General features: G+C 36.8%; 1 protein-coding gene across 1 annotated transcript in view; it reads left to right on the forward strand.

The window, feature by feature from the left end:
* The window catches only part of ABHD17B (abhydrolase domain containing 17B, depalmitoylase), a 42,340-nt gene extending 27,984 nt beyond the window's left edge, over nucleotides 1-14,356 (forward strand). Inside the window, exons 2-5 of the mRNA XM_037155037.2 lie at nucleotides 5,435-5,904; nucleotides 8,932-9,111; nucleotides 11,302-11,509; nucleotides 14,005-14,356. Coding sequence (XP_037010932.1) covers nucleotides 5,438-5,904; nucleotides 8,932-9,111; nucleotides 11,302-11,509; nucleotides 14,005-14,031 — 882 coding nt within the window. The 5' untranslated portion in view covers nucleotides 5,435-5,437 and the 3' untranslated portion in view covers nucleotides 14,032-14,356. The remainder of the gene's footprint in view (nucleotides 1-5,434; nucleotides 5,905-8,931; nucleotides 9,112-11,301; nucleotides 11,510-14,004) is intronic.
* Nucleotides 14,357-22,650: the final 8,294 nt, after the last annotated feature.

The raw sequence follows: 22,650 nt of genomic DNA on the forward strand, positions 1-22,650 counted from the left end.
TAGGCTTATAGGTTTTTACTTGACTGCTTCTATTTTATGCCCCTATAAGAAACTTAAATAACCTTCATAAAACACATTTGCTTTCTTTGTTAACATGTGATTTGGTAAACTTTTTTTTCTTTTGTGGGAGCTTCTTAGATGCAGAGAGTTGTGGTAAACTTATGAATTTACTAACTCATCCAAAAAAAATTAAAAACCGTACTGTGTGTCAGGTACGCTGGGGGACCAGTGGTAAGCCAGCAGATAGATACAACTTTGTCCCCTGGAACTTCTGGTCTAGTTTGTGGCACATCGTCATTATCATCAACGAATGTGGACCCTGCCCTTGTCGTACTTAATACTTTTTCCCTTCAGTGTCCTTTTTCCTTCCCCCTTCCATAAACATCCATTCAGATATGCATGTCCCTACAAATACATAACATTTTTATGTTTTTAATTTACATTAATAGCATAGATCTGTTTATTCTTTTTTCACCTAGAACTATATTTTTGAAATCTAGCCATCAGAGTACTACTTCTGACTCTGCATAATGTCCCATTATCAGCATCCAACACATTTGCATTCATTTCCCCAGTGGTGGAATCTATATTACTTTTTCACTTGAGACAAGTAATGCTGCAGTGAGCAGCCTCGTACACATTACCTTAGGGTTTGTGCAGTTATTTCTTTGAATGGGATTTGGGGTCATAGGTAAATAAAATGGCTTACCAAGCAGTTCACAGAGATTCCTCTCCCAACCCCTCCATTATCACCAGTACTTGATGTTACTCAGTTTTCTAATTTTCATTTTTTATATTGTTGAAGTGATATTTCTTGCATTTCTTTAACAGTTGGTGAGAATGGCCTTTCTTGTTACACTTGTTTATCTCTCTAAATCACCCATCATATATTTTGCCCATCTGTTCTCTTGAGTTACCTGGGGTTTCTTCTTGTTTCTACAGAAGTTCCTCCTATTTCAGTATTAACCCTCTGACAAACCCTGGGCATGCCCTCCGAATCCTTTTCAGCATAACGCTGCAGGGAGTTGAGCACTAGTGGTTATTTTTGTTCTGGCTCTTGTTGCAGTCAGACTAAGCATTTTTTACTGCATAGAAATCCTTTATTTAAATGAAGCTATATCTACCACTGTTTTATCTTCTGTGGATTTTTTAAAGCTATATTAGTTTTGCCTTTTAGTTCCATAATCCCTCTATGGTTTATGTTCTTTATGTTCTACATACTGAGAGGTCGGGATCCAACTACTTTTGCCTATCTGGTAAATTTTCCCAGAACCATCTTTTCAAGGATCCATTTTCCCTACTGCGTGGAGAAATCATTCAGGGGTGTCCATCCTGAGGCCCCACAGGCTTCATAAGGCTCAGGACGGCTATGAATATGGCCCAACACAACTAACTCTTCTTTCAGTGTGGCCCAGAGACGCCGAAAGGTTGGACACCCCTGACAGAAGATTCTCATTGATTAGAAGGTCTGTTTTATAAGCTGTCTTCTGTTGCTAGGTCTATTTGTTTCTTTCCTGCACCGGTCTGTCTGCCTTTGCTTTGTCTTTGTGTAGTCTGTTTTAATACCTGAAAGGGAAACTTCCTAGCTACCCAACTAATACATGGATACCTTTGCTCTTTCTTTGTAAAGTTACCTTAGCCTACCAAAGACCTTTTCCCCCTCCATAACAGCCTTATTAAGATATAATTTACATGCTATACAATCTACTTACTTAAAATGCACAATTTGGTGGTGGGGGTGTTAAAATATATATTTTTAGAGAAACGAGAGGGAGAAAAGGAGAGAAACATCATCAACCTAGGCATGTGCCCTGACCGGGAACTGAACCAGTGATCTTTAGGTTTGCAAGTTGGCATTCAATCCACTGAGCCACACCAGCTAGGACTGGTGGGTTTTAATACACTATTAACAAAATTGTACAACCACCACCCAAATTAATTTTTGAGCATTTCCCTTACCCCCAAAACAAACCACAATACTTTTAGCTATTGCTCCCCAACCCTCCTAACCACCATAGCCATAGAGCCACTAATGTGTTTCTGTCTGTATCTATTTGCTTACTCTGGACATTGCATATAAATAGAATCATATAATAAATGACCTTGTGACTGGCTTTCATTTAGCATAATTTTTTCAAGATTTATCCACTTTGACCCAGACTGGTATGGCTCAGTGGGTTGAACATTGTCCCACAAAACAAATGTTGCCAGTTTGAGTGCCATTCAGGACACAGTGGCTGTGTTTTGCAGCCAGGTCCCCAGCTGGGGGCATGCGAGATCAGTGTTTCTCTTGCATATCAGTATTTATCTCCTTCTTTCTCCCTCCCTTTCCCTCTCTGAAAATAAATAAAATCTTTTAAGAAAAGGTTTATGCACTTTGAAGCATGCATCAGTCTTGTTTTATGGTTGAATAATTTCATTGCATAGACGTAACACATTTTGTACGCTCATTGGTTGGTGGACATTTAGTAATTATTTTGGCTATTATGAATTACAGTTCTGTGAACATTTATGTACAAGTTTTTGTACAGACATATTTCTTTTGGGTATATACCTAGGAGTGAAATTGATTGGCCAAATGGTCCCCAATCAATTTCTGGGTTGGTGGGTTTTAATTCCTTAAAACTCAACCCACCAACTCTGGGTTCAGTTTTAAGGAATTACCAAGCCGTTATTCAAATTAGTTGCCCCATTTTACTTCCCACCAACAGTGTGTGAAGGCTCCAGTTTCCCCATGTCCCCATCAATGCTTGATAAGATCATTTAGATTATACCATACCTAGTGGGTAAGAACTGGTATCGTTGATTTGCATTTTCCTGATGATTATCATGCTGAGCATCTTTTCATGTTCTTATTGGCCATTTTTATGTCTTTGGAGAATTGTCTGTTCAGATTCTTTGTCCATTTTTTCATTGAATTTTTTTTTATTACTTGGAAGTTCATGCATTTCATCAAAGTTATTTAATTCATTGTCACTTTTTAACTTTCTGTAGGTCTGTCGTTTTCATTTAGCATTTTGTCTTTTGCTTTCTCTTGATCAGCCTTGTCTGAGCACTCTTTCCACAAAACGGTGAATATGGGTTCAGGCTTCCGTCATTGTACAACTTAACAGTTTCAACACTTACCACCTGTGTCAGTTTTGGCAGGTTACATAATTATTCTGCTCCTATTTCCTCATGATAGTCCTTATGTCGGGGCTTTGGAAAGAATTAAATGAGTTTATATATGAACACTGTTTAAAATAATGCCTGGCAGGAAGTACTCGGCGAATGCTAGGTGTCAGTAGTAGTAGTGGAAGCTTTTTCTGATGATTGGCTTTTGGGTCTGTTACATTTCTCTGTGGTATTGGTTTGTTGTTCTCTGCCCCTTATTTTATTTTTTCTTATTTCTTTATGCTTATGTTCCTTCTTAAATTTAACATGCTGATAAATATTCAAAGCTAGACAGACACCTGTAATGAATAGTTATACTTAAGGTGTGTCCTACAAACTATAATTTTTGTAGTGGTTATATCTGAGTCATACTTACATTTATGTTTTTCTTCTGTGTCTTAATCTTGTCAGTGTTAATATCATTCTGAATAAGTCAAGTGACTGGTGCCTTAGCATATTTCCTTAAGTAACTCTCTTAACTCTTCTAATCCTCTTCATGTTGTTATTCTCCAGAGTTTTGATTTTGGATTCTTAGGAATATTCTTTTCCCTTTTTTGCTTTGTTTTGATCCATTGCTAACTTAAAAATACACATATGAACTTGTCATAGCTCAGATATCTCATAGGATCTCCTAGATTTGTTTTCCTCTTTGCCTGACAAGTCCTGCGCATGCCCTCAGAATCCTGTGCAGCACGATGACACTGCAGGGAGTTTAGCATCAGTGGTCATTTTTGTTCTGGCTCTTGTTGCAGTCAGACTAAGACATTAGCTTATTCAAGCTCTATTTGCTTTGCATGCTAAAAAGGAATACAGGTAAAATAGTAAATAAAATTGTTTCCTGGTATCCAAGAGACACTTTCCTGCCCTTCCCTTACTCATCTTTTAAAAGCCTTTTATGGCGCTCCAACCATTGTTTCTATCTGTGCTGTTTCTGCTTCTTTCTACCAAATTACTTCAGAGTTGCGGGAATAAACAAGTCTGTATTGAGCAGTACAGACTGGATTTTGATTCAGTATTCAGTGAAGAGGGAGCTCTTTTCCTTCTAAATATTCTCACCTTTTTAGTCATTCGTGAGGTGATTTATTCTCATTTTTGTATAATTCTGTACATTTTTTATATCATTGTATTTAGATTTTTTTGGTGAATTGGGTGCCAACCAAGCCTCTGGAAGATATTTGTTTTGAATGCTGCTTTTTCCTGGAACTAAGCAAAGGTCTGTTGCTACTAAAAGAAGATAGGGATTTGAGAATGGACAAGATAGAAGGAAATTCTGGTAGGGCAAAGAAGTATTTATTTTTTTGTTCCTGAGTTAATAGGAGGTGAATATTTTAAAATATTAATGAGAAAGACATACCAGGAAATGGACCGTTCCTAAGTGAGCCAACTAACTCCCTGACCATTACTTTGTTATATGCCTAAACTGTATCATCGTACTTGCTCTTCGCAACCACTCTGTTCAGTGTGGGTATTGGCCTCACTTATGAATGCAGTGAGAGTCAGAAGGTAGATAATTTGCCCAAGGACACACAGCTAGTAAGTGGTAGAGTTGGGATTCCACCAATTGTGTCTGCAAGCCTTCATGTTCCTTCTCTCTAACAATTTGGGAAATTTTACTATTACAAGATTCTACCTTTATGTCTTATAGGTTATTTGGCATCTGGCACAATGGCTAAAATGGTAAAGTTCTGGTATAAATAATGTTCTGAGCCCTTGATAGTGTAGTGATGTGGGACAGTGACTGAGCTGGGTGGCAACTCCTGATTCCACCACTGCCTTCCTTACCTGTGAACAACCAACACACAGGATTGTTTTGAAGATTAAACTTAGAAATATGTATAGCAAACACTTAGCACATGCCTGACAAATAGTAAGTGCTTCATAAGTACTATTATATATTTACTGTTATCATGTTAAATTCCTAGCTTTTTCATGAGATTCTGAGGAGTTTCACTGAGTTTCACGGAAGTTATAAACTATACTAATAATATTTCATACCTCTTGTGTTATTTTTCATATTTTGGGTAATATTTTAAGATAAAGTCACTACTCTTTGTAATATATCATAGTATTTGAGTCTCTCTCCTGATTAGCAATATTTGCTTCATCCCAGGATTCACAGTATTTCTACAGAGAATCCCCAAAATCTGTTTTGGTTAAAGATACTCAAAACAATAGTAGTAGACACTGAAACCTGGCGTCTTTATTTTAACCTCCTGTTGTGTGAGAATGCAGAATCTACATTCAGTGATTAAAACATTTGCTGTCTCCTTTTCTTTTTCAGAAGATGAATAATCTTTCATTTAGTGAGCTATGTTGCCTCTTCTGCTGTCCACCTTGTCCAGGGAAAATTGCTTCAAAATTAGCATTTTTGCCACCCGATCCAACTTACACACTAATGTGTGATGAAAGTGGAAGCCGCTGGACTTTACACCTATCAGAACGAGCTGACTGGCAGTACTCTTCCAGAGAAAAAGATGCTATTGAGTGTTTCATGACTAGAACCAGTAAAGGCAACAGAATTGCCTGCATGTTTGTACGTTGCTCACCCAATGCCAAATACACCTTACTCTTCTCACATGGGAATGCTGTTGATCTTGGTCAGATGAGCAGCTTTTACATAGGACTGGGATCACGGATTAACTGTAATATATTCTCATACGATTATTCTGGATATGGCGCAAGTTCTGGGAAACCAACGGAGAAGAACCTCTATGCAGACATAGAAGCTGCTTGGCTTGCCCTTAGGACAAGGTAAACGGTGACTGGCAGATACTCTCTACACTGTCTTGTATCAGAATAGATTAAATGCTTTTTTAATAACACGTATCTGAAAATGCTAAGTGGAGATTATATTTACCACTATATCTATGAACAGTTAAAATTAGATTGTAATTTAACTTGCTAGATTGTGGTATAAAAGTGCATATTCAAAGCTGTGGCATTTCACAAGAATGAGAGAAAATGGTGATTAAACTAATTACTCATTGACTTCATCTATATCATTAACAGTGTAAGAGGCTGGATTTTTAGAGTATTCTATAAAACTGAAATTTTACTTTAAATTTGGAGAGTTTCTGTGAAGAAAAAAGTAGTGTTATGATAAATTATTTAAGTAAATTCTCTTTGTCAGTTAGATCTTGATTATAGCTATATTTTGGGGGGAACTAAAAAATTGCATTTTTTCTGGTCACTGGTATATTTATACATTTGCTTGAAAAATAATGCAGTTTCGTAGACTTAAGTGTATTTTTTTCATCATTTAGTGTACAATAAATAGATATTTTAGTGTAAGTTAAAAAAAATGAATGCCCATTTTCAGAGTTAGCTCGTTGAATATATTGTAGTATAATAACTGTCAGGGGTATGATGATATATTTTTTAATAACATTTATTGAGATAAAATTTACATGTCATAATTAACTTTTAGAATATAGCTTCAGTGGACTATGTAATTAAGTTAAAACAGATAGCCTTTATTTTATTATTAGTGCTTTTTATGAAACCAAGAAGGGGAAAGTAAATAATGAACTTGAGTAATTGTTACTTGAATGGTCTCCTTTTTAGGATAATCATTAATAATCTCAAGCTTGTGAATTTCTGATCTATCAAGAAAAAATAAATAAGGGACTAAAACTTACTATGCATCCTTCACCCATAAACTTTAAAATCATTATCTTTGTGTTATAATAAATAAAACACTAGACTGAGCCCTGGCTAGTGTGGCTCAGTGGATTGAGGGCCAGCCTTAGAACCAAAGGGTAGTTAGTTCAGTTCCCATTTAGGGCACATGCTGGATTGCAGGCCAGGTCCCTAGTTGGGGGCATGCAAGACGCAACCACACATTGATGTTTTTCTCCTTTCCCCTCTCTACAAATAAATAAACTTTAAAAACAAAACACTGGATTGAGAGTCAGGATACCTCTGTTCTAATTATAGGTCTGTTACTATCTTACTCCAACTTTGAACATCTGTTCAGTAGACAGCTGAACAAGATTAGATGATCTTTAAAGTCCTTTCTAACTTGTAGTATTCTGAAATTCTGTAATTGCTTTGAGTCCTCTGATGTGAAATTGGCAGCTGCCTCTGCTGTTTGGGGGCCTCATCCAATACCAGCTTTAGCCTAAAACTCATAGTTACCACCAACAAGGCTGCTACCCAGCCAACAGCAACTGTGCAGCCTTCAGAGTTATGCTGATGCTACAAATGTTCATTTTCCTATTTTTTTCATTCCCATAAAGTACACACAGCTAGGTCTATTGTAAAGAAAAATTTTCTGCATTTACTTACATTCAGAGTCAGTCTGGAGTAGATGGAACCCATACTCTGGGACATATCCACCTGCTTGAGTAGGACTGATTAGGAGGAACTGTGGGAAGGTATGTTGTCTGGATAATCCAAATAGGCCTGTGCCCCAGAGAGGTCATAGGGAGCACACAGGGTTGGTCTTACTCTTTCCAGATGAGTGCTCAGGTAATTTGGAAAGCTCTGTCATCTTTTCAAAAGATTAGAAGCTATTGTTCAAATGGCTCTAAGCAGCCAGAAGTGACTGCCCATCAGGATTCTAAAGCAGAAAGGCATATCTGGTGGCACTCTAACCCTAAACCCCACATTCATTAGTTCCTGTAGCATCTCAGTTAAACTTGGAGTAGTTTACATTGGGACAATTACATTGTGGACGAGTAGCAATGCCTAGAACATAGTACTACCCAATATTTTACTGAGTTGGTGAGTTTATATACTTAAATCTGAAGCGTTTTGTAAAAGATTAAAGCAATACTCTTGAGATTTTAGCTGAATTATGTATCATTGGAATTGTCATTCATCTGTTTATCTTTTCAATCACTAGGCCATTTCTATGGTAAGTAAAGGCAGATTTCAAGAAATACAGTAATCTGCTCTTGTCTGAAAACAGTACATCTATTTATTCTATATTCTAACCATATGTCACAGTTCATCGCTATGACCAACTTTAAAAAATGAAATGACTCACTTTTGATGTTTGAACAAATAACTTTTCTTACATTGAATGTAAGATAAACAACTATCCATTAAACATCAGTCATTAAAATAATGATTGATAAGTTTCCAAGTTTAGTCAGTGTATATTTAATTACATATATCCTTTTTTAAGATTGAAATTTTATTTTTTCATATTCTTTTTATTCATGCCAAAACTACCAACTCAGACATTTGTGCTTTTGTTTTAAAGTTCACTGATATTACACCTAGTTGTTATCTGAAGAGTAAATTTATTTGCCTTTGATAAAAGGATAGTAGTACAAGAACAAATCAGCTTTAAAAATTAGAGTGTTACCTAGTTTCCTGTTTTGTGCCTATTCAACACAATCTAAACGATACAGAAGAGAATGATGCAGTTTAAGTAAGCTTTGTTTTACCATTGCCATAAACTCGTCATGAGCCATTTTTATGCTTGTTGAATGGAAAGAGGTATGTGAGATTTATACAGATTCACTTGTGTTGGACAAGGATTTTTTGTGTAAATTTTTCTCAAAGCCTAGCAAAAACCAAAAAGAAAAAAGCTGAAGTTTTAAAAGACTTCAGCAATTTTTTCCAAAGATGATAAAATAAGAAAGCTAAGAAAAAGGATTTTACTATAGCATTAAATATGATAGTGATGACTAAAAACTTAGACAATGCCAACAAATTTATATTTAAAATCTAAGTCATTTGGTTATTAAGATTAAGTCCTTAGGGATGATTGGGCATTTCATACCAGTCCAACTCTTTTTTTCCCCCTTTAACTTCTGAACTTTGTAGATATGGCATTCGCCCTGAAAATGTGATCATATATGGCCAAAGTATAGGGACAGTACCGTCTGTGGATCTTGCTGCTCGATACGAGAGTGCTGCTGTTATCCTTCATTCTCCTTTGACGTCGGGAATGCGCGTTGCTTTTCCTGACACCAAGAAGACCTACTGTTTTGATGCATTCCCAAAGTAAGTGTCAATGTTCAAAACACTTGAATTTAAAGAAGTTTCTGAGGGAATTTTATTCCATCACTTAAGGCATACATGATACAACTCATTTAGCCATGAGCTTCTATTTTATATATATATTATAGAAATTGTGAAAAATTAACCCGTGAAGCAAGTGGTAGCAGAACATCAAGTCAGGAGGCTGAAATGTTTGAGCAACAGTGATCTGATGCAAAGCTCAGAGGGCTTTTACCCAGACAGTGGCACTAGTATTAAAGACAAGATAATGAATTAGGGAAATAAAATTGAAAGAACTAAATGTCAGGCTGGCTAGAGGATGCTAAACAAAGGAACTTGAGTGTAATTCCCAGGTTTCTGACTTAAACTGCTAATGGATGGTGGTACCATTCAGTGAGACACAATACTGGAGGAAAGAAACAAGTAGAGGAAAAATGAGATGTGTGCTTAAAAATGAGTTAATGATATCTAATGGTATCTGTGACAAAAGGAGTGAATTGGAAAGAAAAAATTTGAATCTTAAGTGAACTAGCTAAGTATTGTCGCCAAAAAGTCTGCAAACATTAAAGTGTTAGACAAATTTGAAAGAAGGGTTGCTTCTCCTCAAGGTAGTTCCCACCAGCTCAAGAAGTGAGAGGCTAGCAAATTTGTTTTATTTTCTTTGCATAATTAACAACAATACAAAGGGATTGTGTGTGTGTGTGTGTGTGTGTGTGTGTGTGAATGATAGATGGGTCAAAGGCCAAATCATCACTTGGTTCTTTATAAGAACAGCAAGGGTCATTACAAAAACATTTTTTTCCTCATTAGCCAATAAGGCACTTTTGCAAAGAAGTTTATGGGAATGTATGATGTTATCACCAGAGCAGGCTGTGGGAGGGAGATTTTGATTTTTACTTTTGTTTTGGTTTAGGTAATGGTAGGTTGGAAGGAGTGCATTATATTGCTTTTGTCTAGCTGAATAATAGAGGTGATAATGGATGTATTTAGGGTAATGCTATTGCAAATAACATACCTAAACATTCTTTTCTTACCAAATGCAACATTATACAGTTTTATTGATGTTCTTACTTTTCCTGATTGTATACTCATTTATGGTTACAGTGCCTTTTCTTTCTCTGTCTCTAAGGATTTTTTAAAAAGAGTTGTTATTTGTAAGATTTCTTCTCTCTTTATTTTACGTCTCCTCTGAGTTGCCTTTTTAATTCTGAGTTTTGGTCTCTCATGTTAAAGTGTTCTCCACTGATGTCTGATGGTTCTTGGTTGCCTGTTTATACAGAGTAAGACAGGGACTGAAGTGCTGACCTGAATCAGGTGACGAAGACTTGTTGCCTGACCACAGAGCAGTCTATTCAAGCCAGTTAGTTGGGGATTCCCAGCCCCGTGTCAGTATTCATATACCTTTACTCTTAAAGCAGACTGCCTTACTCTTAAACCATGGACTGCAAAGAAGACTCTAAAACTCCGTCTTGGTGGATGAAGCTCTGGATGCCAGCATTCAGAGTGGGCTCTGGAAGCCCACTCTAGGGTAAAGGGTTTGCAGCAGCCAGTATGTGTATGCTCACTTGTCCTCTGATGCCTCTGCCCTGAACTGTGACTGGCAGTTCCCTAGTCCACAAACCTTCCAGTTTTAGGTGGAGAGCAGTTACTCTGCTGCAGAAAATAGGGGAAAGACACTGGGGGCGAGGGACGTAAACTAATTCTTTGAACAAATTCTAGAGATTTCAGTCACTTACCTTCATCTGCCCTGTCATTTCCTAATCTTCTCAGGTATTCCATGGAATAAATGGGGTTGGTTCTTTTCCTTGTATCCTCTTAAAAATTGTGTTTTCTACTGTTTTTCAGCTCCAGAATTTTGTTATGTGTTGTTACTTTTGTTCTATTTTTGTGACTTAAAACCCCCAAAACAAGAATACTTGCTGCCATATGAGTGCAGAGAGGTATGAAGTTGGCACAGTAACCATTGAGTGATTTCCTCAAAACGGAAGTGTGCGAAGTCAACTTTCTCAGATAATCTTAAGGTAGCAAGTATGTGAAGGTGACTTGAATAATGTTTGAAATCCAAGAGGCATCCATCCCTTTTGGTTAGATTCTTATGTTTGAATTCTCTGTCTGATATAGCACAAGAAAATTTGTCTTATGGTTTTTCCATAGTTAATTCATTGACTTTTCTTCCCTCCTTTTTCCCTGCAGCATTGACAAAATCTCTAAGATAACTTCTCCAGTGTTAATAATTCATGGGACTGAAGATGAAGTCATTGACTTTTCACATGGTCTTGCACTATTTGAGCGTTGCCAAAGACCTGTGGAGCCCCTGTGGGTTGAAGGGGCAGGTCACAACGATGTGGAACTTTATGGACAGTACCTTGAAAGGTTGAAACAGTTCGTGTCACAGGAACTGGTAAATTTGTAAAATATTCTGTAAATTTGCATACCGGGTTTTCTTTTGCTGAACTGCACTCCTTGGTAAATAATGTAAAACCTGAAGGTTTTGTTTACAAATCATGTAAGTTGCCTTCATAAATGTACAGGTAATGATTTGTTAACAGACTTAATGAAGGTTTTGATTACCAGAACTATAACTGGAAATAACAGTATCATGCAGTCAGGCTGTGTAATTTATATTTTTTCTGTGAATTTTTTTTTAAACATCAAAATGAGTACTGTATGAAATTTTAATTCTATAAAATCAAATGCTGTAAAAGTATTGCCAAATGCTTTTGCATATGAGAAACAAATTTATAAATATTTTTAAAACATCTCAATGTACTAAATCTTATCCTGGTATACAAATGTAATATTCTTTCAATAAGAAGCTGTATATCTAAAACAGTTAAAGTACTCAGTAGAATACTAAGAAAACACAAGTTCACTAGAGGTGACCTAAACCCTGTTGTACAGGGATAGAGATATAAACAGTTATTTTATTGTAAAATACATTGAATTTTCTGTATTCCTTGGTTACCATACATTTTCTCCTTTAAAAAAAAAACTGATGTAAGTCTTAATTTTTATGCCATCTGTTAATTTACCAACTAGTTACCTTGTAAATGAGAAGTCATTATAGCACTGAATTTTAACTAGTTTTGATTTGTAAGTTTGGTACTGTGAGACAACTACTTAATTTTTTTATTTTAGTTATTTAAAAGGCATTTACAGCTTCAAGAATTTTTTTGTATGCATTATTGTTTTAAATTTTGACTAGTCTCATAAAATTGCAGTACTCTTCATTATAAATAGACAACCTGAAAGTCCATTGATGTTCTTGAAGACCACAGATAGACTGGCTTTGGTCCCTTTTCACTTTGGCTATTTTTAAGAATAGAACCTATTGTTTTCGGTTACTATCTGAGGATTTCACAGATTCACTCCTGACACAGGAGATAAGAAAACATTTAATTCATAACTTTTATAATAACCAGTGTAGTAAAAAATAAAGTTCACACACAAAAACTAAGTTGCCTTTCCTTGAATGAATCATGCCTGAATTTTAAGAAATGAAAGAAAAATAGAAAATTAAATTAACGGTATGTAGTCTAATTTGTAAATGAATGAATATTGAAATAATACACACTGTGGATATATTTTAAGGCCTTATGTAGTTTTAATTGTTCTGCTTGTTCCGTGGTTATGTCTAAGACTCTAGTATATGATTCTCTTCAAAGTATATCAAGTATTGTGAATGCTTTGGTTCAGATGTGTCAAATTAACAGTAAAACAACGAATATACCACTCAGCTGTGCTTGTTTGCCTTCTTCCATGCTCTCCACTTGATAGTAAGAGTGAAGAAAGGTTTCAGTTCATCTTAACAGAACATAGTTTTTTAGTTTTCTAAATTTTTTCACTCCTTTGGAAAGGTTTTTCCTTCTCAAGGTTGTCTTGGGGTCAGTAAAATTCCTTTTTTGTACAACATACACTCCAGAGTTTTAGCTGGGATGATTTTTTGTTGTTGTTGTTTTATGTTTTTTGATTACCTGGGAAAGTCAAAATTTTGATCATGTTGATTTCTTATTCATTCAACAAATATTTATTGCATGTTCAACTTGTGCAAAATCCTATGCCAGGTAAAAATAGACATTGACCATGTCTTTAATAGACTTCACAGTGTAACTGAGGAGACATGCCTCATTGCACAGGTATTACTTTCTGGATAAGAACCGAAGGAGATCAGTAGGGCGTTATAATAGTTAAAAGATCTATTCCTGGGAGGGGAGGTTGTGGAGGCAGCCAAGGAAGAGTCCCTTGAAGTAGTTTTTGAACTGAGCTTTGAAAGATGACTGAGAAATGACTAAACTAAACATTGCTGGCTGAGAGGTACATCACAGGGAAGCCTGGAAGAAAAGTGACATATGAAATTAAGGTTGGCCAGAGTTCATATGGAAAGGATGGCACGAGGCTGGCAAGCAAGTTAGAGGCATAATTATATGTGGTATCGTGGGCCCTGTCCACTGTCCTACAAGCAGTAGAAAAGCCATTGATAAAAAACACGGAAGTGCATTATCCAGTGGTTGCAGATTTTAGCTCGACAAGAAAAAAGTGGAAGACAGCTGTTAAGAAACTGATATAATCTTAGAGTGCTGAAAAATTTGTCATTGGTAAATAATTTTACAAAGTGCTGCAGTATCTACAATATTAATTTCATTTCAAGATTCCATGAAAGGATGTTCACAAACTAGAACAAATCCTGGACTGTTTTACAAAGTTAGAAAGAGTCTTATAAACAAACATGGAAACTAAATAGGGTTATGTAACTAAGGAACGATAGTTACCTTCAAATTTTTTAGAGTGATGTACAATTTATTCTTTTTGACCCTCAGTAAAACAAAGTGAAAATTGTAAAATGGAAGATTAGAACTCAATATAAAAGCTAACTTTATGGTTTTTTTGTCCATCAAGGTAAAGGAATGGCCTCTGAAGGATTGATGAGTATCATACTACTGGAGCAGAACAGAGAAGCTGAATGACATGTCACAATGCTACAAAAGAAATCCCAGATTTAAATAAGTTGAACAGGGTCCTTTAACACTGTGTGTTCCATCTTGACTGGTGTGGCTCAGTGGGTTGGGCATCTTACCAAAAACTGGAAGGTTGCTGGTTCGATTCCCGGTCAGGGCACATGCCTGGATTGCAGACCAGGTCCCCAGCTGGGGGCTTGTGAGAGGCAACCACACATTGATGTTTCTCTCTCACTCTTTCTCCCTCCCTTCCCCTCTCTAAAAATAAATAAAGTATTTTTTTAAAAAAGAAATGATTGGTTAATATCTTTACATTTCTAATATGATAGGAAAATCTCTCAACCCTACTCATGTAATAAAACTCATACCATTTTTTAACCTTGGCTAGAGTAGACCCAGGTAAACTTATTTTTATATTTGGACCTTGGGCATACTAACATGGTGTAATTGGGATGTTAACATCAGTCCTAGAAAAATGATCAGCAGTCTACAGAACTCCTGCCATGTCTTACAACTATAAGAAGTGGAATAAGAACAATAAATTGATTTTGTTATCTTTATGCCTTTTCAGACTTATGACACTCAAATTTACCAGTTCTATATCTCACCTAAGAATATATATCATAGCTCTGACTAGTGTGGCTCAGACCCGTTGGTTGAGTGTTGTCCCACAAAGCCTCAGGTTGCCAGTTCGATTCTGGGTCAGGTTACGGGCCTGGGTTTGGTCCCCAGTCCAGGCGTGTGCAAGAGGCAACCAATTGCTATTTCTCTCTGACATTGATGTTTCCTTCTCCTTACTTCTCTAAAAAGAAATCTTATTTTTTAAAAAAGAATAAATATAGTCACTCTTTCTCTTTGTGATTTCTGTTGCTAACTTTAAAAAGCTTGATAAGTGCATGTAGATGTTCATAATGACAAAAACTTGAACAGCTTTTCAAGAACAGGTATGAAAGCCTGATAAGTCAGTCTGGTTGTCAATGATTGTACTATCTCATCCTCACCAAATTTACCTGGACTTACATACCAGTGATCTTTTGAACTATAGTACAGCATAAACTTAGTTATTTTCTTGTTAATCATAATTTTATTTAAATGGCTCTTAGATACCAGCAGGTTTATTTGCTGAAGAGTAGATGATAGGTTGTGCTTTTCATCTTTCTCTGATGAATTGTATGTGTAAGTATTTAATGCGATTTTACTAAGCTCATTAACAGCTATTGGTTGTGTTAAAACCTAGTGAACATGATAACTAGTCAAATAAGCGTTTACTCACATTTACTTCAAATTATAAGTATGCTGAGAATATGCATTTACATTGAATAAAGGATCAGAAGTTACTAATTGCTAATGGATGAGCTTTTAGTTAATTGCTTTGATTTTAAACAGGCTATATATTCAAATACAATGATAGCATATTGCTAATAATAATTCTAATAATAATGTATACCCCAAATGTCCTATGCCCAGAAAGGGAACTATTCACATAATATTTGGAATCGTGTTTGAGTCAAATTTGCAGAATGGAGAAATACTAAATGGATTGTGCCTGTCACTGAATAGTTGAGTAACTAACTAATGCTAAGGAAGGAAGCAAATAATAACTCTAGCCTGGAAATGACCCACCTCACATTACAGTTTAAAGAAAAAAATATGAAGCATAGTCTATTTTCTATAGTATTTTTTTGCCATTTATCCCCCTTATACTGTATATATCACCTCCACCATCCCCCAGAACCATAAATGTCAGTGAGCTGAAACCTTGTTAAACTTTTTTTCATTAAAAGCCAGATATTCTTGAAATTATTTTACTCCTATTACTTCTTATAGGCCACGTACTGAACTTGCAAAATATAATTATATATTAAAAAGTTTTATTAGTGCTCCAGCCAGTGGCTCGGTTGGTTGGAGCTTCCCATTACACACTAAAAGGTTCAATCCCCACTCAAGGTGTGTATGGGGGCAATCGATCATTGTTGTCCTCCTCTTCCTATCTAAAGTCAATAAACATCCTTGAGTGAGGACTTTTAAATAGTTTTAAGAAATGAGATGTGTTTATATTAGGAAATGCTATTTTTGATCCAATACTTTTTATCTGCTGATAAAATGTAAATTTCAACTATTGTATATACTACTTGAGGAATTTAGATTTGAATTTTTCTGAAATTACTGCCTAATGCACTATACGAAAGGTAAGAAGGATAGAGGGTAGGTTTATGGATATAGGGGCATTCAAGTCAAAAGTTGAAAACTTAACGCTCTTTTCCAAATGACCTGCAAACTGGTGGATTCATGGACTTTAAACCAAAACTTCTAATTAGTATTTTACATTATAAATGTTATTCAGATGATACTGTTTTTAAACATTTAATTTTGTGTAAATAGAAGTTTAAAACTTTGGTCAAAGTCAGAGACCATTTACATTCACTACAGTTCAAGTTCTGGGTGTTTGTTTTTGAGTCTGGAAGTCTGGGCTCCAACCCTTCCCCCAGTCCACTGCTACGAAGTAGAATGGACGGTCGGAGAGACACAGGGAAGATACTTAAGTATCCCTGAGTACATGTGATGCTATCAAGAATGATAACTCGCCAAAGTATCTAATAATACCAAGTGAAAAAATAAACAGTGTCTGGCATAAATAATGCCCCTTTTTATTGCAAAACCTTTTATAAAATAAGCATGTGATATTATAATTCACTCATGTACACCATATAACATTTTAGGTGGAATGTTCAAATTAAAGCTAAATTGCTACATCCATATTCTTACCAACCACACTCAAGCAGGTGTTACTTCTGCGGGACCCTGTATATTAATGGTATATGGCCATAAAGTAAATTGCGAACACCTGTGGAATAGAACCACAAGGGAACAAATAACAAATGATGTCGAAGTAGAATGATGAAATTGAGTTTTTTCCTTAGGAAGTTATCTTTTACCTCGCTGTGTTATTATAAAAGGAGGACAAAAAACTTTTTCAGTCCAGACCTCAGAATCATAGGATCTTAGCATAGACCAAGGAGAAGTAACTAATATATTTGTAGCCTGGCTGTCAGAGCAGCAAATAAAAGTAGCCAAAAGAAGATTCCTTATATTTCCTTGTTTGGTGTTTTGTTCTGTCTTAGAAGGATAACAAATTGTAAAATATCCAAAACTTGCCCTCATTGAGTACCAAGTCTAATGAAAGTATTTCTAAGTAACACCTACATATTAGATGTTAAAAACCAGCAATCCATTGTTACAACTGTTAATCTAACATTTGTAATCATTTCTTCAGCATACTACAGACTTACATTTACCTTATTTATGCTGTTGGCAAATGTATTAAACATGTATTACATTTCTGTATGTATAGTCCCAACAATACACTGCATATTATTTTATAAAAATGCTTTTTAAGTCTTAAAAAATATGCATTTATAGTTAACATAATTACCTTTAACTTTGTTCTTGTGGCTTATTACTTACTGTCTGGGATCACTTACTTTCAGCCTGAAGAACTTCCTTTACTATTTTTTGTAAGATCAGTTGGCTAGCAACAAATTTTTTAAAAAAATATATAGATAGCTTTGCTGGGTAGATTAAGATTCTTAGTTGGACCCTGGCTTCACACTTCAGTTGGTTAGAGCTTGGTCCCAATACAGCAGGTTGTAGGTTTGATTGGGTTAGGGTATACGCGTGAAGCAACCAATGAATGCATGGATGGGTGGATCCTCTCCTGAAGTGCCAGCCTTTAGAGAACAGATAAAACCCTTAAGACAAAAGGACCCAGTATGGCCCTCTTGTCACTCTTCCCTTCTCCCTGCCACCTCTCTAAAATCAATAGCATTGATTGGCAGTATTTATCTGAGCATTTTGTTTTCCAACTACCTTCTGGCTTCCACTGGACTCCCTTTTAAGTGGCACACTGTTTTCTAGCATTTTTCAAGGTTTTTCTTTTCTCCCTGTATTTGACTTTAAGCGTTTTTACTCCGATATGTCTACATATGGGTCTCTGCATTTATCCTTGGAACGTTTTTTTTCTTTTCCTCCTTCCTGGTATGCTCAGTTCAAGGGCTACACGGATTACAGAATTAGTCACCTGCTCTTATGTTAATAGATGCCAGGCTGCTCTGCTTGGTTTTCCTTTCATGCTGTTACCTAACTTGCTATACTGTGAGCTCATTTTTTATGCCTTTTTGTTTCTGTTTTCACTCATACCATCTCAAAAATAGATTAACTGGATTAATGAAGATATGTCTAAATTGAGAGCAAAAGGGCTCTGCTTTAAGGTCCTGAAAAGCTATTCTATGAGCTACAGCCAGATAGCCAGGACCAAGGCTAGCCATTCTAAGGTAAAAATTAGTTAGTGGCTGCCAAGGAAATTGGTTCTGTCTAGAAGATTCTGGATTTCCAGGGCTGGCTCTTAGAAGCTGACTCTCTGGCATAAGTTAAATACTGCTACCTTCTATATATTTCTATTTAAAAAGCCATGAGGTTACAATACCTGCCAATATTGAAAATGGATTCTAAATAACATCTCCGATCTGAAACGGGGGCCTAGTGAAGTGGTAGTGTATGTCAGTTGTCCTTGAGTTTAGCCACTGTTCAATAGCCCTCATTGACCGAGATGATGGATTTGAAAGTGCTCTTTTTAGAATCATGAAGACAAAAAGTTGAGCAGTTGCAAACATCAGGGAATATGGAATCAAATTTAAATTGATCTTGAAAATGAAGGAAGAGGTTCAATAGGGGAAATAATGCAATATGCTTTAAGACTAGTAAATTCTTCCACGTTCATGCATAATCAGGAGAAAGGGTAGGTAAGAGTAACAGCCCCAATACCCTGTGCATTAGGAATATTTTGCAATTGATGAGATACTTGGAGCACTTTTTTTTTAAAGGATTTTAAATATGAATAGTGTGGAACTCTAGAAATGCTGGAAACAGCGGTAATGCGGGGAGTATGAGTAAGAATTAGTTTGACCTCCTCAGTGTTTCTTAAGCCTTTATTTTGGACACGTCGATCTCTGTATTTTTGCACCTTGGAGCCTAAGAGAAGTGAGCAAAAAGTAATGATAATGGGCGCATAAGGAGAACCTAACAATTGCTGTCAACCATCTACGATTGGCTGCAACAGTCTTTCAGATCCTTCCCATTGTTTTTCAGAAGTCATCTACTCAAAGCCTATTGGCCTGTACTGGCACCACCCCACTTTTTTTTTTTTTTTTTTGCGTGAACAAGATAGTTTTTTTTGCCCTCAAGTAAGAGAAGTCTGGAGGTAGGATATCCAGGATTGGTTATGATCAGGGATGCAGGTCCCCCCTGTTCTTCCCTTAAAGTGGAATTCTGTTCCACCAGCTCCGAGGTGTTCGCTAAAGTACCTGCCATCATATCTGATCATTGTCCCATGGACTCTGCTTACATCCAGGCTGCTGCTGTTGATTCGTTCTGGTGAAAGGGCCCAGTGGGATGGTCTGAAGTCTGTGTTGCAGTAAGTATTTTATCCCATGTTCTCGATTTCGTTTTGTACTGGTCTTGATCATGTATGCATACAGGTCCTAATATACAGGGCTGGCAAAGTAGGTTTACAGTTGTTCGTAGAGAAAAATATATGCAAGAGTGAATAATACAAGAATAAACACCATGTTTCACATACAACCATAAACCTACTTTTGCCCACCCCTGTATCTCAGTCGCTTGCCACCAAGAGGTGCTTCAGATGGATTCCCCAAGGATCATACATTCCACAGTTACAGTTCTGAAAGACTCAGATCAAGGGGCTGGCAGACCTCTCCTCCTGGCTTGTAGATGGCCACCTTCTTACTGTGTTTACGATAGCCTTCACTCTATCTGTGGAGAGGGGGAGAGAAAGCTCTACTATCCCTCTTAATCCTACCAGTTCCAGGTAGTTCTCTGAATAGAATGCCATGCAGAGTTTTGTAAAGAAAGGTAAGATCTCCAGAGACCCGGGTCCTCCACATTACAGATCTGCCCTCCAAGAAGCTATTTGCTCTGTTCTTACTGTTAGATTACAAATCTCTGAAGGGCAAAGAATGCCATTCCATTTTAGAGTTGATCCTTAAACAAAGGGTGGGAGAGTGGGGAGAATAAGCACTGAGCCCCCTGCTCAGTCAAAAATTCCTGTGTAACTTGACTACCCAAAACTTAACTACAGTCAGCCATTCACATCCAAAGATTAAGCTGTTTCCAAATAGGGGCCAACAATGAGTTGGTCTGCCTAGGGCCAGCCAGTAGTGTATGGGGTCTTGACTTCAGGGGGACTATGAGGACTATGAGGGTACATTTATTAAAGCTGGGGACAGTAAAACAGGAAGAACCTAACATAGAAGCAACATGAGAGTTTAGGCTGGGCTGCCTTAGCTCATTGGAAAGTCAAACAAAAGGAGGCCTTGGGGACAGATTTCATGGGATTAGCCTGAGGCAAGTGGCCAAAGCTCATTATTCCCCTGATTGCAGGTCTTGGGGTACCTCAAGAGTTTAGGAGATGTGTGCTTGTGGGGGAAGAGAGGGAAGAGGAAGGGAAAAGGAACGGCAAGGGCTGCTCCCCTCAGGGAGAGCTTGCCCCTGGGTCCTTTGTCTTGAGATTTATCTATCTCTTGCAGACCTGAATCTTAGGGGAGGTTTCAGGGGAGGGTTGCAGAATATTCAGTTCTCCAGGTTGTGGCCTTTCAGGGTCTCCACTGATTGGTCTGTGACAGGGCTGGGGGTCCTTAGTCATTGCAGCTGGTCCTGGGGTTGCCCACCTGGTTTTGCTGCTTTTCTGGGCCTGGAGCTGAAATACAACAGAGGCCTAGATGTCATCTCCAGGGTGGTGAACTTCTGTATCTGGCTGTAAATTGGCCACTTTGTTCAGCTATCTGTCTCAGTTTCCTTGTTCCAGTTGCCAAGGAATTTTCTTAGCTTCTTACTATACTGCCTCACAATCACAGTTTTGAATCTTTAATTGGAAATGTGAAGATACTAAATTCTATCTGCAGTTGGTAGAATCTGCAGATGTAACACTTGGGATATGAAGGGCCAGGTGTATTTATTGAAAAAAAAATCTGCATTTAAGTGGACCCAGGCAGTTCAAATCTCTGCTGTTCAAGGGTCAGTTGTATAGATGTACAACTGGTAACCCTTCCCTGGGTAACTGAAAGTTTCCTGACAACTGAATTCATAGTGTAGAAGAAAATATTCCAGCTGCGGCTGGTGAAGCTCAGTGGATTGAGCGTGAGCCTGTGAACCAACGGGTTGCTGGTTCAATTTCCAGTCAGGGCGCAGAACTGGGTTGTGGGCCAGGTCCCTAGTGGGGGGGGTGCAAGAGGCAACCACACATTGATATTTCACTCCCTCGCTCCTTTTATCCTCTCTCTAAAAATAAATACATAAATTTTTTTAAAAGAAAATATTTCAAAGAGGTAAGACTTCATTTTTGTTTATTTCAAAGTTTTAAGTCAATAGGATAGCCTCATAGTTTGAAGCTGTGACTTTATATATTCCTTTGTATGTTTAAATTCTTACAATAGAGAAAAAATAGCAAAATTAGGAGTGAAAGGTAGGTAGCTTTTGAAAACTTAGACATACGAATTGATCTCTTAGAGCCGCAGCTTTATTATCAGTTAAAGGGGAATATTGATAATAGCCATTTTGTTGACCTTGAAGGTATACTATGAAGATTAAATGATAATCCTAAATGGGAATTCTTTCAGTGCTGCAAAGGAAAATAAAAATATATGAGGTTGCTTATGTTCTAAAAATTGATATCGATGTCTGGAAATTAAGAGGAGCAGGCCATGAATTACTTTTAGGCAATTTTTAGAGAGTTTTTATTTTTAATAATGTGCCAATTTACTAATGAAGTTGCAGAGAACACTCTTAGTCTGTGATGAAGGCTGACCCATTTCTTTCTTGAGCTGTATTTGTATAACTGGTAGAATCTAAAGCAACCAAAAGTCCCGGTATATTGGCCCTTAAAATGATAGTCCAGCCAGGAATGTGGCAACAGCTGGATGAGGCTTAGCAAAGGTATCTTTTGTCCTGTCCAGCCCTGCCCTGCTCTCGTGACAGTTTGGTTCTCAATGTGTACTATTGTCCCCAAACATACTGCCTCTGTGTTCTGAGTTTTGAGAGTTAAACTAGAAATGCTGGCGACAAGACAATACTGGGACAGCTGAAATGAAAACCCTGTGGATTCGGAAAAGATGTAATCTGCAGTGGCAAGTCTTTAGTGTTCACTATTCTTAAAATTAAAAAAAAAAACATACTAATACAGTTTTTTTCATCACATTGCTTCTCTACTGCTATAAGAATTGATAATTCAAATTTAATTGATTAAAGGTTTGATGTTTAACTTTTAAATCTTAATAAATTATTAGCACGATAATAAACAATATTTAATCTCTTATAGAGGATTTAAAAGTGTAACTGCTTTAATTTCATAATATATTTCCCTTTACAATAAAATAAAAAATATGACCTGACCCATAAGAACACCGTATACCCTTACCATGTTTTTACCATATCTTTTACTTTGAGTGCATTTTATTGATTATGCTATTACAGTTGTCCCAAGTTGTTTTCCCTTTGCCACCCTCTGCCCAGATCG

This window comes from Artibeus jamaicensis, unplaced genomic scaffold, assembly GCF_021234435.1.
Source record: "Artibeus jamaicensis isolate MK-2021 breed Jamaican fruit bat unplaced genomic scaffold, CSHL_Jam_final scaffold_1964, whole genome shotgun sequence".
NCBI classification, from domain to species: Eukaryota; Metazoa; Chordata; class Mammalia; order Chiroptera; family Phyllostomidae; genus Artibeus; species Artibeus jamaicensis.